Source organism: Chiloscyllium punctatum, chromosome 7 (assembly GCF_047496795.1).
Source record: "Chiloscyllium punctatum isolate Juve2018m chromosome 7, sChiPun1.3, whole genome shotgun sequence".
In the NCBI taxonomy this organism is placed as follows: Eukaryota; Metazoa; Chordata; class Chondrichthyes; order Orectolobiformes; family Hemiscylliidae; genus Chiloscyllium; species Chiloscyllium punctatum.
In genome coordinates this window covers 14,593,838-14,607,215 of record NC_092745.1, presented here as the reverse complement: position 1 = coordinate 14,607,215, position 13,378 = coordinate 14,593,838, and the positions used below count along the sequence as shown (strand labels likewise).

General features: G+C 45.6%; 1 protein-coding gene across 1 annotated transcript in view; it reads right to left on the bottom strand.

Moving 5' to 3' along the window:
• Window positions 1-452: 452 nt before the first annotated feature.
• The window catches only part of LOC140479518 (immunoglobulin kappa light chain-like), a 117,739-nt gene continuing 104,813 nt past the window's right edge, over window positions 453-13,378 (bottom strand). The window contains exon 4 of the mRNA XM_072573336.1: window positions 453-1,294. Coding sequence (XP_072429437.1) covers window positions 966-1,294 — 329 coding nt within the window. The 3' untranslated portion in view covers window positions 453-965. The remainder of the gene's footprint in view (window positions 1,295-13,378) is intronic.

Below are 13,378 nucleotides of genomic sequence, written 5' to 3'. Positions count from 1 at the left end.
TGTGGGTGTCTCTCTGCGTAACACACCCACACTCAGAGAGACATCTGCAGGCAGTATGAGGTTAAATACTCACACTCAGAGAGACACACGAAGCCAACAATGTCTGTGATTAGCCGAAGATTATTTCAGGGGCTATCCGACATACAGCAGAGATTGCACAGTTCGATCCCATCAGCTGGTCCTGGACCATCAGAGTGAAGAGGGAATACATCTGATTGTACTTACTGAGTCCTAACAATTTTCAGTTTCTGTTCTTTTTGGAATCTACATAAATTCCTGATTAAAGGGATCGTTTGAAAATGACTGATGATTGAGAATTGAAATTGATTGACGGGCCAAGTAACCAATTGTGACAATGACCTGCTGAAATACAGCCAATCAACTCCGAGGTGGGGTGGGGTGGGGTCGGGAGGTGGAGGTCAGTTATTTCCAAAGCACGCAGAGACAGAGACTGAATCTTCACCTTTATTCCCTTTTCCACATTCACATTGACAGAAAGAAACAACTGCAATTAACAGTCCAGACAGAGGAAGCTGCTCAAATTCACAGCCACAATAGACCTTGAGGAAAACACTTGGAGAGATTTTCTCAATAACATGAGAATCCTGTCCCTTTAATCAGTGATAAAACCTTAAATTGTAATTCGCAGCTGAGCAGGAAGGAGATCTGGTTTACTGAAGCAGAGACTTCTGAGGTTCACATTGTTTTGTACAGCTGACATCACAAGGCAATCCTGTCCCCATCAAACACTCCCAGGACAAGGACAGGATGAGATTTGACACAGTGTAAAGCTCTCTTGCCGCTACCACAATGATCTGCTTTAACATCCAAACCTCAGAAGTGTCTCTGAGCCAGTCCCAAGAAGGAAGAGAGTTGAAATTCAGTGCTGACAATGACCTTTGTCCTGCCAGCTCAGCCCTGTTCTATTTAAAGTTGTGTCTCCTCTGTGGACTGTCTCAAACACTCTACACACATTCTGATCTCCTGATGCTCTTGCTGAGGGGAGAGGGGAGGGTCACGTGGGTGAGGGCACAGGAGAAGCGAGCGTTGGACTCCCAGTCAGACCCAGAGAGGGTCAGCAGGCTGCTGACACTGTAGGTGCTGTCCGAAGCTCGCAGGTAGTTGCTGGTCTGAACCCCGTCCGAAATGACTGCACCGTCCTTCTTCCACTGCACCTCCAGCTCATCGGGATAGAAGTGATTGGCAAGGCACACCAGGGTGGCAGTGCCCTTGGCATTGACCTGCTCCGGGGAGGGGGGCAGCAGGGTCAGCTTGGGCTGAGAGTTCTCACGGCCTGAAAGACAAGAGAAACAATTCGAATTCCTGCCACTGGATGGGAATTCAACCCTTCACTCTCCATACAATATTTTTGAACATTTGTCGTTAATACAAAATAAACCCAGCAAATGACCAGGCATTGTTCAAATTGCTTCTTGGGATGTGAGTGTCACTGGCAGGGCCAGCATTTATTACCCATCCCTAACTGCTCCAGAGAAAGTGATGCTGAAGCAGCAGAGAGAGAATGGGCAGATTTGGACCATTGTATATAAAATGAATGTGGGCAGCTGGAAGGGCTGTCAATGGGGGAGCATTTTCGTGACAGTGCTCAGAACTCAGTGAGATTGAGAGTAGGAATGGAAATGGAGAACCATGGAGCAGGTGTAAAAAGATTTCATTTTACTCAACTGTGTGGTGTTTTGGTAAAAGTGGATCGGAACAAGCGGCATTGTGGGAAATCAGTGTCAAGGCAGTGGGAGCCCTCGTAGGACGAGACAGAGATTGTTCAGAATCTGTTCCCACAATGAGTAAGGGTGTGTCTCCCAGATCTAGACCAAATGAACAAGAGGATTGGGAGTCATGTACTGATATGGATGGGGAACTGGCTGGCAGACAGGACAGAAAGAAGGAGTCTTTTTCTGAATGTCAGGTAATCACAACTTAGGGTGCCACAGGGGTCAGCCATTGGTACTCAGTTATTCATAAAGTATAATAATAGAATCATCGAGTCAGAGAGGCCCAAAAGGCCCATCAGCCCATTGTGTCCATTCTGATCATAAAACAACAACCCAATAATTCTCATCCATTTTACTCACATCAGGGAATTAGATGCAGGCTGTGTTCAATAAAGAATTAGATATAGTTCTTCGGATTAAAGGGAACAAATAATGTGGGGAGAAAGCAGGAACAGGGGACAGTGTTGGATGATCATCCATGATCATATTGAATGGTGGAGCAGGTTTGGGGGCCGAATGGCCTACTGCTGCTCCTGGTTTGGATGTTTCTATCTCTTTCTCAGATAATGAAGGAATGTCTCTTGTCAATTTGAAGCTGCAAGTCAAATGTTTGTGGAGGTGGAAGATGTGGCCATGGTGATTAATGCAGGTCAGTAAGGTGGTAAGAAGACACATGGGATAAACTGTTCTTCATTTTCCCTTGATGGAATGAGGGCATTGCTGGATTGGCAGCATTTATTGCCCATCGCTAATCACCCAGAGGGCAGTTTAGAAACAACCATATTGCTGTGGGTCTGGGGTCACATGGTAAGGATGGCAGTTTCCTTCCCTAAAGGACATTAGGGAATCAGATGGCTTTTTCCTGACAATCAGTGATGGTTTCATGGTCGTCATTAGACTCTTAATTCTAGATTTTCTTTGATTGAATTTGAATGCCACCATCTGCTGGATTCTAACTCCGGTCCCCAGAACATTATCTCGATCTCTGGATTAACAGCTCAGCAATAGTACCATGAGGCCATCACCTCCCTTATCTCATTATTGGTTGACAGCGAAAGCAAGGAGTTTGTTTATTCTGGAACTGTATAAAACCCCAGTTAGAGCACAGTGAGAGAACAGTGTATGGTTCTGGTCACCACATTACAGGAAGGATGGGATTCCATTAGAGATGGGGACAGACGAGGAGTTTGTCTGGAATGGGGACTTTGGGCTTTGAGGAATGATTGGTTAGGCTGGGAGTGTTTTCTTTGGAACAGAGGAGGCTGAGGGGAGATTTAATTGTGGTGTGTAAAATGATGAGGGGCCTGGACAGAGAGGGTAGGAAGGACTGATTTCCACCAGCACAGAGGGCAATAACCATGGGGAGAGATTGAAATCAGTTGGGGGCAGGACTAGAGGGGAGTTGAGGGTATTTGTTTTGACCCAGAGGCCGGTGGGATGTGGGACTCACTGTCTGAAAGGGTGGGAGAGGCAGAAACACTCATCACATTGCGAAAACACCTGGATATTCACTTCAAACAGTGAAACCTCAGGAGTTATGGAGCAAGAGCTGGAAAGTGGAATGGAGCTCGATACCTCTTTCACAAACCTCCGATCACCCACAGATCAGGAGAAATTTAACCGAGAACAATGGAGCAGAATCGGATCCACACACTTTGGGAAAGAGTCACATTGGGGTGTCTGTGTAGAAGATCAGCGAGAAGGGGACATGAAAATTCCTTGGTTGGTAGGATTAGGGAAAACCCAAAGGCTTTCTATAGGTATGTCAGGAATAAAAGGATGACTAGGGTAGGTATCGGTCCAGTCAAGGATAGTAGTGGGAAGTTGTGTGTGGAGGCGGGGGAGATTGGTGAGACACTCAATCAATACTTTTCGTCAGTATTCACTCAGGAACAGGACACTGTTGCTGATGTGAATATTGAGTCACAAGTGATTAGAATGGATGGCCTTGAGGTACGTAGGGAAGAGGTTTGGGGAATACTGGAAAGGCTGAAAATAGATAAGTCCCCTGGGCCTGATGGCATTTATCATAGGATCCTCTGGGAAGCTAGTGAGGAGATAGCGGAGGCATTGGCCTTGATTTTTATGTCGTCGTTGTCTACGGGAATAGTGCCAGAAGACTGGAGGATAGCGAATGTGGTCCGCTTGTTCAAGAAGGGGAGCAGGGATAGCCCGAGTAACTATAGGCCAGTGAGTCTCACTTCTGTTGTGGGCAAAGTCTTAGAGAGAATTGTAAGTGATAGGATTTATGAACATCTGGATAGGAATAATGTGACCAAGGATAGTCAGCATGGTTTTGTGAAGGGCAAGTCGTGCCTCACAAACCTTATTTAATTCTTTGAGAAGGTGACCAAGGAAGTGGACGAAGGTAAAGCAGTAGATGTGGTGTATATGGATTTTAGCAAGGCGTTCGATAAGGTACCCCATGGCAGGCTAATGCAAAAACTACGGAGGTATGGCATTGAGGGTACATGAGAAGTTTGGATTAGGAATTGGCTGGCTGGAAGGAGACAGAGGGTAGCAGTTGATGGTATAGGTTCATCTTGGAGCGCAGTTACTAGCGGTGTTCCACAAGGATCTGTTTTGGGACCATTGCTGTTTGTCATTTTTATAAATGACCTGGAGGAGGGGCTTGAAGGCTGAGTGAGCAAGTTTGCGGATGACACGAAAGTAGGTGGAGTTGTGGACAGCGAAGAAGGATGTGGCAGGTTACAGCGCGATATACATAAGTTGCAGAGCTGGGCAGTAAGGTGGCAAATCGAATTCAATGTAGCTAAGTGTGAAGTCATTCACTTTGGTAGGAGTAACAAGAAGATGGATTACTGGGCTAATGGTAGACTACTTGGTAGTGTGGATGAGCAGAGGGATCTTGGTGTCCATGTACACAGATCTTTGAAAGTTGCCACCCAGGTAAATAGTGCTGTGAAGAAGGCATATGGTTTACTGGGCTTTCCTGGTAGAGGAATTGAGTTCCGGAGTCCTGAGGTCAAGTTGCAGTTGTATAAGACTCTGGTGCGGCCGCATCTGGAGTATTGTGTGCAGTTTTGGTCGCCATACTATAGGAAGGTTGTGGAGGCATTGGAACGAGTGCAGAGGAGGTTTACCAGGATGTTGCCTGGCATGGTCGGAAGATCGTATGAGGAAAGGCTGAGGCACTTGGGACTTTTCTCATTGGAGAAAAGAAGGTTTAGGGGAGATTTGATAGAGGTGTACAAGATGATTAGGGGTTTAGATAGGGTTGACAGTGAGAACCTTTTTCCGCGTATGGAGTCAGCTGTTACTAGGGGACACAGCTTTAAATTAAGGGGTGGTAGGTATAGGACAGATGTTAGGGGTAGATTTTTTACTCAGCGGGTTGTGAGTTCCTGGAATGCCCTGCCAGTATCAGTGGTGGACTCTCCCTCTTTATGGTCATTTAAGCGGGCATTGGACAAGCATATGGAGGTTATTGGGCTAGTGTAGGTGAGGTAGGCTTCGGTCGGCGCAACATCGAGGGCCGAAGGGCCTGTCCTGCGCTGTATGTTTCTATGTTCTATGTTCTATGTTCTATGTTCTAGATTACATTTCAAACCTTACTGCACACTGCTGGGCTGAGTTCAAGGGTGAGACTGCAAAGAGTCTCAGTGTCCTTTGGGTCACTGCTCCTAATGACCCCATGCCACCGGAAGGTGAGAGTGCACAGACAATGGGTGAATGTCCGGATCAGGAGACTTCAATCTTAAAGAAAGACTTGCATTTGTGTAGCACCTGTCCCCAACTCAAGATGTCCCAATGGATCTTTCCAGCAGACTGTGCACAGAAAGATCCCAAACACAGTATGATAAATAGCAGAGAAATAGATTTTCACTGATTTTGATTTGGGGATAAATATTGATCAGGGACACCAGGGAGAACTGCCTGCTCTTCATCCAACAGTGCCATGGAATGGCATCTTTCACAACTGAAAGACTGAAAGTTCATCCAAAAAAAAGAATAGTTCACTGAAAGTGAAGTTGCAGGTCGGTGGGGGGGGGGGGGGGGGGAGGGGGTGGTGGGGGGCGGAGGTGGGGGGAGTGACAAAGTGTCATTTGTTTGCTTTCCTTTATTGGTCAGTGCATTGAGTATTGGAGTTGGGAGCTGCTGCGGCTGTACTGGACATTGGTTAGGGCACTTTTGGAATACTGTGTGCAATTCTGGTCTCCCTGCTGTAGGGAAAATGTTGTGAATCTTAAAATGGTTCAGAAAAGATTTACAAGGATGCTGCCAAGGTTGGAGGGTTTGAGCTCTTGGGAGAGGCTGAATATGCTGACGCTGTTTTCCCTGGATCATTGCAGGTTGATGGGTGACCGTATAGAGGTTTACAAAATCATGAGGGGTACAGATAGGGTGAATAGAGAAGATCTTTTCTCCAGAGTGGGGGAGTCCAGAACTGGAGGGCATAAGCTGAACGTGACAGGGGAAAGATTTAAAAGGGACCTAAGGGGCAACGTTTTCATTCAGAGGCTGTTAAATGTGTGGAATGAGCTGCCAGAAGAAGTGGTGAAGGCTGGTACAATTACAACATTTAAAAGGCATGCATATGTAAATAGGAAGAGTTTAGAGGGATATGGGCATTAATCCAGCCCTTAACATTTCAGGCTCTTCCAAAGATATTTCCAGACAGTTTTGTTTGACAAGCAGTCACAGTTGCAATGTCAGGAACATGGCAGACAGTTTCTACACAGCAAGATCCAACTAGAAGCAATGAGATCAAAGAGCTTTAATGATGTTGAATTAATGATAAATATTGGCCTGGTTAGATTCCCTACAGTGTGGAAATAGTAGTTCAGCCTGACAAGTCCACATCAACCCTCCGAACAGCAGCCCAATGAGAAACTTTCCGTACATTTACTCCTGACTATTTCACCGAACACTATAGGCAATTTAGAACGGCCAATTCACCTGATCTGCACGTCTTTGGACAGTGGAAGTAAACCAGAGCACCTGGGGGAAACCCACACAGACACAGGGAGAATGTGCAAACACCACACACACAGTTTCCCAAGGCAGGAATTAAAGAGGGTCCTTGGTGCTGTGAGGTAGCAGTGCTACCCACTGAGCCACCATGCCTGAAGTCAACACAACGATAAAGTAATTTGTTTCACTTGGATGGAAAATGAGAAAACAGAAGGTGATGGAGAAAGTACGATTGCTGGTTAGCGATGGGATTGATTGTTACCAGAAAATAAAAGATAGGGATGGATTTTTTCAATATCAAAGGAACTAAAGAAGTGCAGGGAAAATCAATAACAGAACAAACTTAATGGGTTTGTATCTAAATACACGAAGCATTCCGAGTAAGGTAGACAAAGTTATGCCATAAATCAAGGTAAATTGAGTGTCCAAGGAATTTAAACTAGTTGAAGTGGAGGAGGGCTCAGGAGAGGTTATTCAAGTTTCTAGAAGACGTACAAGGACAGAGAGTACAGAAAGGAACAAGAGTCGAACATCAAGCCCAGCAGATAAGAGGACAGTGATGGGAATGAGGACAGTCAATGCTGGACTGAGGGTGTTGTACTTAAATACACACAGTATACACAATGAGCTGGGAGTGCAGATTGCAACTGGCAGGTACAATGTTGTGGGTATCACAGAGACATGACTGTAAGGGGATCCGGGCTGGGAACTAAATATCCAAGGATATATGTCCTATCAAAAGGACAGGCAGATGGTCAGAGGGGGAAGAGTTGCCTTGTTAGTGTGAAATAAAATTCAATCAATAGCAAGAAGTGATAGAGAGTCAGAAGGTGTAGAATCTATGTGGGTAGAGTTGAGGAACCGCAATAAAGAATCTGATGTAGGTTATGTTCAGTTCTCCAAGCAGTAATCAGGGTGTGGGGAATAAAATCAATCAGGGTACAGAAAAGGCATAAACTAAATGTCAGGGTAGACCTCAATGGATGGATGGCATGGGGAGTGGTCTAAAGAAAAGGATTTCAAGGAATATCTACGAGATGGTTTTTGGAGCAGCTTGTGGTTGAGCCACTATGGAACAGGCAGGTCTGCATTCAGTGATGTCTAATGAGGCAAACCTGATTAGTGAGTTTAAGGTGAAAGTATCCCTGTGGATAAGGGACCATAATATGATGGAATTCCCCCTGTAGCTTGAGAGGGAGAAGCTACAAGCAGATGGAACAGTATTTCAGTTGAGTAAACAGAACTACAAAGACATGAGGAAGGAGCTGGCCAGAGTTGATTGGAAGGGGAGCCGAGCAGGTAAGATGGTTGGGCAGTAAACAGCAGAGCTTCTGGGAGTAATTCAGGAATTAGAGTGGAATTCATCCCAAAAAATAAAAAAAAACATACTCAGGGGACGACAAAGCAATCACGGCTGATGAGGGAGGTCTAGGACAGCATAAAAGCAAAAGAAAAGGCATCCAATGTGGTGGAGAATCGTGGGAAGTCAGAGAATTAGGAAGTCTTTAAAAACCTATAGAGGATAACGAAAAAAGCATTAAGGGTGGAGAAGGTGAAATGTGGGGGTATGCTCGCCAGTAATATAAAAGAAGATTGCAAGAATTTTAGCAGATATATAAAAAGGAAGGGGGAGGCAAAAATAGACATTGGATCACTGGAAAATGAGGTTGGAGAAAGAATAGTAGGAAATGATGGAATAGCCGAGGAATTGAATCGGTACTTTGCATCAGTCTGCACCATGAAAAACACCAGCAGCATTCCAATACTTCAAGACTGTCAGGGGGCAGAGGGGAGTGTAGTGTCCATTACTAAGGAGGAGGTACTGGGTAAGCTGAAAGGTCTGAATATGGATAACTCACCCAGAATGGATGAACAACACCCATGTGTTCTGAAGGAGATCACTGAGGAGAGTGTGGAGGCATTAGTGATGATCTTTAAGGAATCAATGGAGTCAGGGTGTGGAGGTGGAGATTTGGTGGGGGTAAGGGATAACGAAATGGCTCACATACCAACCCAGTTTAAGAAGGGAGGGAGGTAGAAGATGGTACATTATAGGCCACTTAGCCTGGACTCAGTTGTTGGTAAGATTTTAGAATTCAATTTAGGGATAAAATTGCAGAGGACTTGGAAGTGCAATGGGAAAATAGGGCTGAGTCAACACGCTTTCATCAAGGGGAGGACATGCCTGGCAAATCTGTTAGAATTCTTTGAGGAGGCAATGAGCCAGTCAAAGGAGAGTCCGAGGAAGTAATATATTTGGATTTCCAGAAGGTGTTTGACGTAAGATAAGGACCCATAGTTTTAGGGGCAATGTACTGGCATGGACTGAGGAGTAGGACTGGCAGGTTGGTATAAAGCAGAGAGTGAGGAAAGATGGCAGCTGGTGACGAGTAGAGTTCTGCAGGCATCAATGTTGGGACCATAACTATTCACGTTATACATTAACAATCTGGATGAAAAAAGTGAAGACATTGTTGCTAAGTTTGCAGGTGACATGAGATAGGTGGAGGGACAGGTAGTGTTGAGGAAGTGGGAAGGCTGAAAAAGGTCCGGGAGAGGCTCTGAGAGTTGGCAAAGAAGGGGAAGATAGAATACAATGTGTTACAGTGTAAGGGTATGCACTGTGGGAGGAAGAAGAGATGCAAAGACTGTTTGCTAAATGAGGAAAGCCTTTGGAAATCTAAAGCAGACACCTCATTCAGGTTTCTCTTCAGGTTAACTGGCATGTCCAGTTTTTGCTTGGGAAGGGAAATGAAATGCTAGCATTCATTTCAATATGGCCAGAATACAAAAGCAGAGATGTACTGCTGAAGCTGTGTAAGGTTCTGGTCAAACTGCATTTGTAATATTGTGGGCATTTTTTGGGACCCAAATTATAAGAAACAATGTGCTGGCATTGGAGGGGTTTACAAGAATGATCCTGGGGATGAAGGGCTTGTCATATGAGGCGTGTTTGATGACTCTGGGTCTGTACTCAATGGAGTTTAGAAGGATGAGGAGGGATCTTATTGAAATTTACTGAATTCTGATCGGCCTGGATAGAGTGGATGCAGAGAAGATGTTTCCAAAAACAGGAGAGACTCGGTAACCAAGGCACAGCCGCAGAATGAAGGGCCGACTCTTTCGAGCTGAGATGAGGAGGAATTTCTTCAGCCAGAGGGTGGTGAATCTGTGGAACTCATTGTTACAGAGGGAAGTGGAGGCCAAGTCACTGAGTGTATTTAAGGCAGAGATAGATAGGTTCGTGATTGTTAAGGGGATGGAAAGTTCCTGTGGAGCAGGCAGGAGAATGGGGTTGAGAAGCATATCTGCCAAGATCAAATGGCAGAGCAGATTCAATGGGCTGAATGGCTGATTTCTGCTCCTATTTCTTAAAGTCTTCTGGAGAGTTTCCCCAAAACCCTGGAACACTGAACCCATTGGACTGTGAGCCCTGCTGTAGCTGTTTATCATCAGAACATTGTCAACAGATAACCAAAGAGTGGAGAGAGTGTGCATTTAGGTGGGAACTTCAGAATGCTTCCCAGCTCCTAGAATGCAATAAGAGCAGGAAGTATGGTCAGTGACAGCAGTTGGAGCTCCGGGTTTCGGTGCTTGAGTAGCAGCTGGTGACAGTGCGGAGAGTCTGTGAGGCTGAGAGCTCCGTGGAGAGCACGTTTCTAGATGTGGTCACTCTGCAGCTTCAGAGTATGCAGGGAGAGAGGGAATGGGGGAGCAGCAGATAGTCCAAAAGGACTAGGCAGCTATTACATGAATCCCCGATTGTATCCCAATCTCCAACCAGGATTCAGTTTAGAATCCTGATGAGAATGATGGTTCATCTGGGGAGTGCAGCCAGAGCCAAGTCCCGAGCACCACAGTGGGGTGCTCAGCTGTACAGGAGGGCACAAGGAAGACTGGAAGAGTGATACTGAGAGGATATTCGAGAGTGAGGACAATCGATAGGTGTTTCTGCAGCTGCAGATGGGAATCCAGGATGGTGTGTTGTCTCCCTGGTGCCAGGGTCAAGGATGTCACTGAGCGGCTGCAGAGCACCCTGAGGGGAGACGGGGAACAGGCAGCAGTCGTAGACCACATTGGTCCCAGTGATGGATGGAGAAAAAAGGAACATGGTCCTGCAGTCAGAAGATCGGGAGCTCTGGAGGGAATAAGCAGCAGGAACTCAAAAGTAGGAATCTCCAGATTACTCCCAGTGCCACACGCAGCTGAGAATAGAATCAGGAGGTGAACACAGGTGACTGCGGGGCTGGAAAGAGGATCCCTGAGGGAGTGCATTATACTCTTGTGAGGTGGTTTACTAGTGCTGTTAGAGAGGGTTTAAACGAACTTGGCAGAGCTGTGGGAGCCAGGAGGGAATGTCAGAGAGGAACACAAAGAAACACAGAATCCTCAGTGCAGTCAACAAGTCACCTCCCAGTGGGAAGGATGTGGAGGAATACAAATGCATGAATTTACAGAGACCTGCAAATATGATAGAGTTGTTATAAATGGGCGGGGGGGTCTTTAGTTTCTGAATATAGACTGGGATAGTAGCAGTGTAATGGGCAGGGAGAGCCCAGAGTTGTGAGAGTGTGTTCAGGTGAATTTTCAGGTGGCATCGGTGGCTCAGTGGTGGCTCAGGTGGGGCAGCACGATGGCTCAGTGGTTAGTACTGCAGCCTCACAGTGATAGGGTCACAGGTTCGATTCCAGCCTTGGATGACTGTCTGTGTGGAGTTTGCACATTCTCCCTGTGTCCGCATGGGTTTCCTTCGGGTGATCTGGTTTCCTCCCATGGTCAAAAGATGTGCAGGTCAGGTGAATTAGCCATGCTAAATTGCCCATAGTGTTAGATGCATTACTAATAGGGAACTGGGTCTGGGTGGGTTACTCTTCGGAGGATCGGTGTGGACTCGTTGGGCCGAAGGGCCTGTTTCCACACTGTAGAGACTCTAATCTAATTATTGGCAGCGAAGAAGGCTGTCTAAGAATACAATGGAATCTTGAGCAACTGGGCCAGTGGGCTGAGGAATGGCAGATGGAGTTTAATTCAGATAAATGTGAGTGCTGTATTTTGGTAAGACACAAGAGATGGGTGAGATCCCAAACAAATATTTCAGGTCAGTATTTATTGTGGAGAAAGCTCGGGAATTTGGAAAAATAGTGATGTCTTGAAAAGAGGTCACACACAAAAGAGGAGACGGTCAAGATCTGAAAACACATAAAGGTAGTAGGTAAACCCTAGGACCTGATCATGTGTATCCCAGAACATTGTGGGAAACTAGGGAAGAGATTGTTGGGCCCCTTGCTGAGAAATGTCTATCACCGACAACTATAGGTAAGGTGCTGGAGAGCCAGAGAGGTTGGCTAATGTTATGCCATTATTTAAGAAAGACTCTAAGGAAAAGCCAGAGGAACTATAGACCAGTGAGCCTGATGTCAGTGCTGGGTAAGATGTTGGAGTGGATTCTGTAGGATAGCATTTACATTCTTTGGATAATCGATGTAGTTTTAGGCATAGGAAATCATGTCTCCTGAATTTGATTGAGGAGGTGACAAAGAAGATTGATGAAGACAGAACAGTAGACATAATCTATATGGACTTTAGCAAAGTGTTTGACAAGGTTCCACATGATAGACCGGTTAGTAAGGTTAGAACACATGGGATACAGGGGGAGTGAGCCATTGGGATAAAAAAAATTAGATTGAAGAGAGGAGACAGAGAGTGGTGGTAAAAGGTTGCTTTTCAGACTGGAGATCTGTGAATAGCTGTGTGCCACTAACATTGGTGCTGGGTTCACTACTTTTATCATTTAAAGAAATGATTTGGATGTGAATATAGGAGTCTCAGTAAAGTTTGTAGATGATATTAAAATTGGTGAGATAGTGGATAGTAAAGAAATTCATCTCAGGGTACAGCGGGACCTTCATCAGATGGGGCAATGGGCAGAGGTGTGCCAAATGGAGTTCAGTTTAGATGCCTGTGGGATGTTGCATTTTGGAAAGGCAACCCAGGGCAGAACTTATACAGTGGTCGGGCCCTGTGGGGTTTTGCTGAACAAAGAGACCTCAGAGTGAAGATGCAAGTGCGTTATTACTTGAAAGTGGGGTCACAGGTCGACAGGGTGATGAAGAAGTTGTTGGGTACACTTGCCTTTATTGGTCATTGATTTGAGTATAGGAGTTGGGACATCATGTTGCAGCTATACAGGAGATTAGTGAGGCCACTTTGGAAATAATGTGAACAATCCTGATCACCTCGCAATAGTAACGATGCTGTTAACCTTAAAAAGCTGCAGAAAATACTTACAAGAACATGGCCAGGAATTGGAGGGTTTGAGTTATAGGGAAAGGATGAAGAAACGGGGCCTATTTTTCCTGCAGCATCTAAGGCTTCGGGGTGACCATATAAATGTTTATACAATCATGAGGGGCATGGACAGGGTTATATCCAAGGCCTTTTCCTTGGGAAAGGGAGTCCAAAACAAGATGGCATAGATTTAAGGTGAGAGGCAAAATATTCAAAAGGGACCTGAGGGGTAACTTGTCACACAGAGGGTGGTGTGTGTCTGGATCGAGCTGCCAGAGAAAGTATTGGAGGCAGATACTATTACAGCATTTAAAACACATTGGGATGGGTACATTAATAGGAATGGTTTTGAGGGATGTAAGCCAAATGCTGGTTAATAGGATGAGGTCAGTTTAGGATATCTGGTTATCATGGACAAGTTG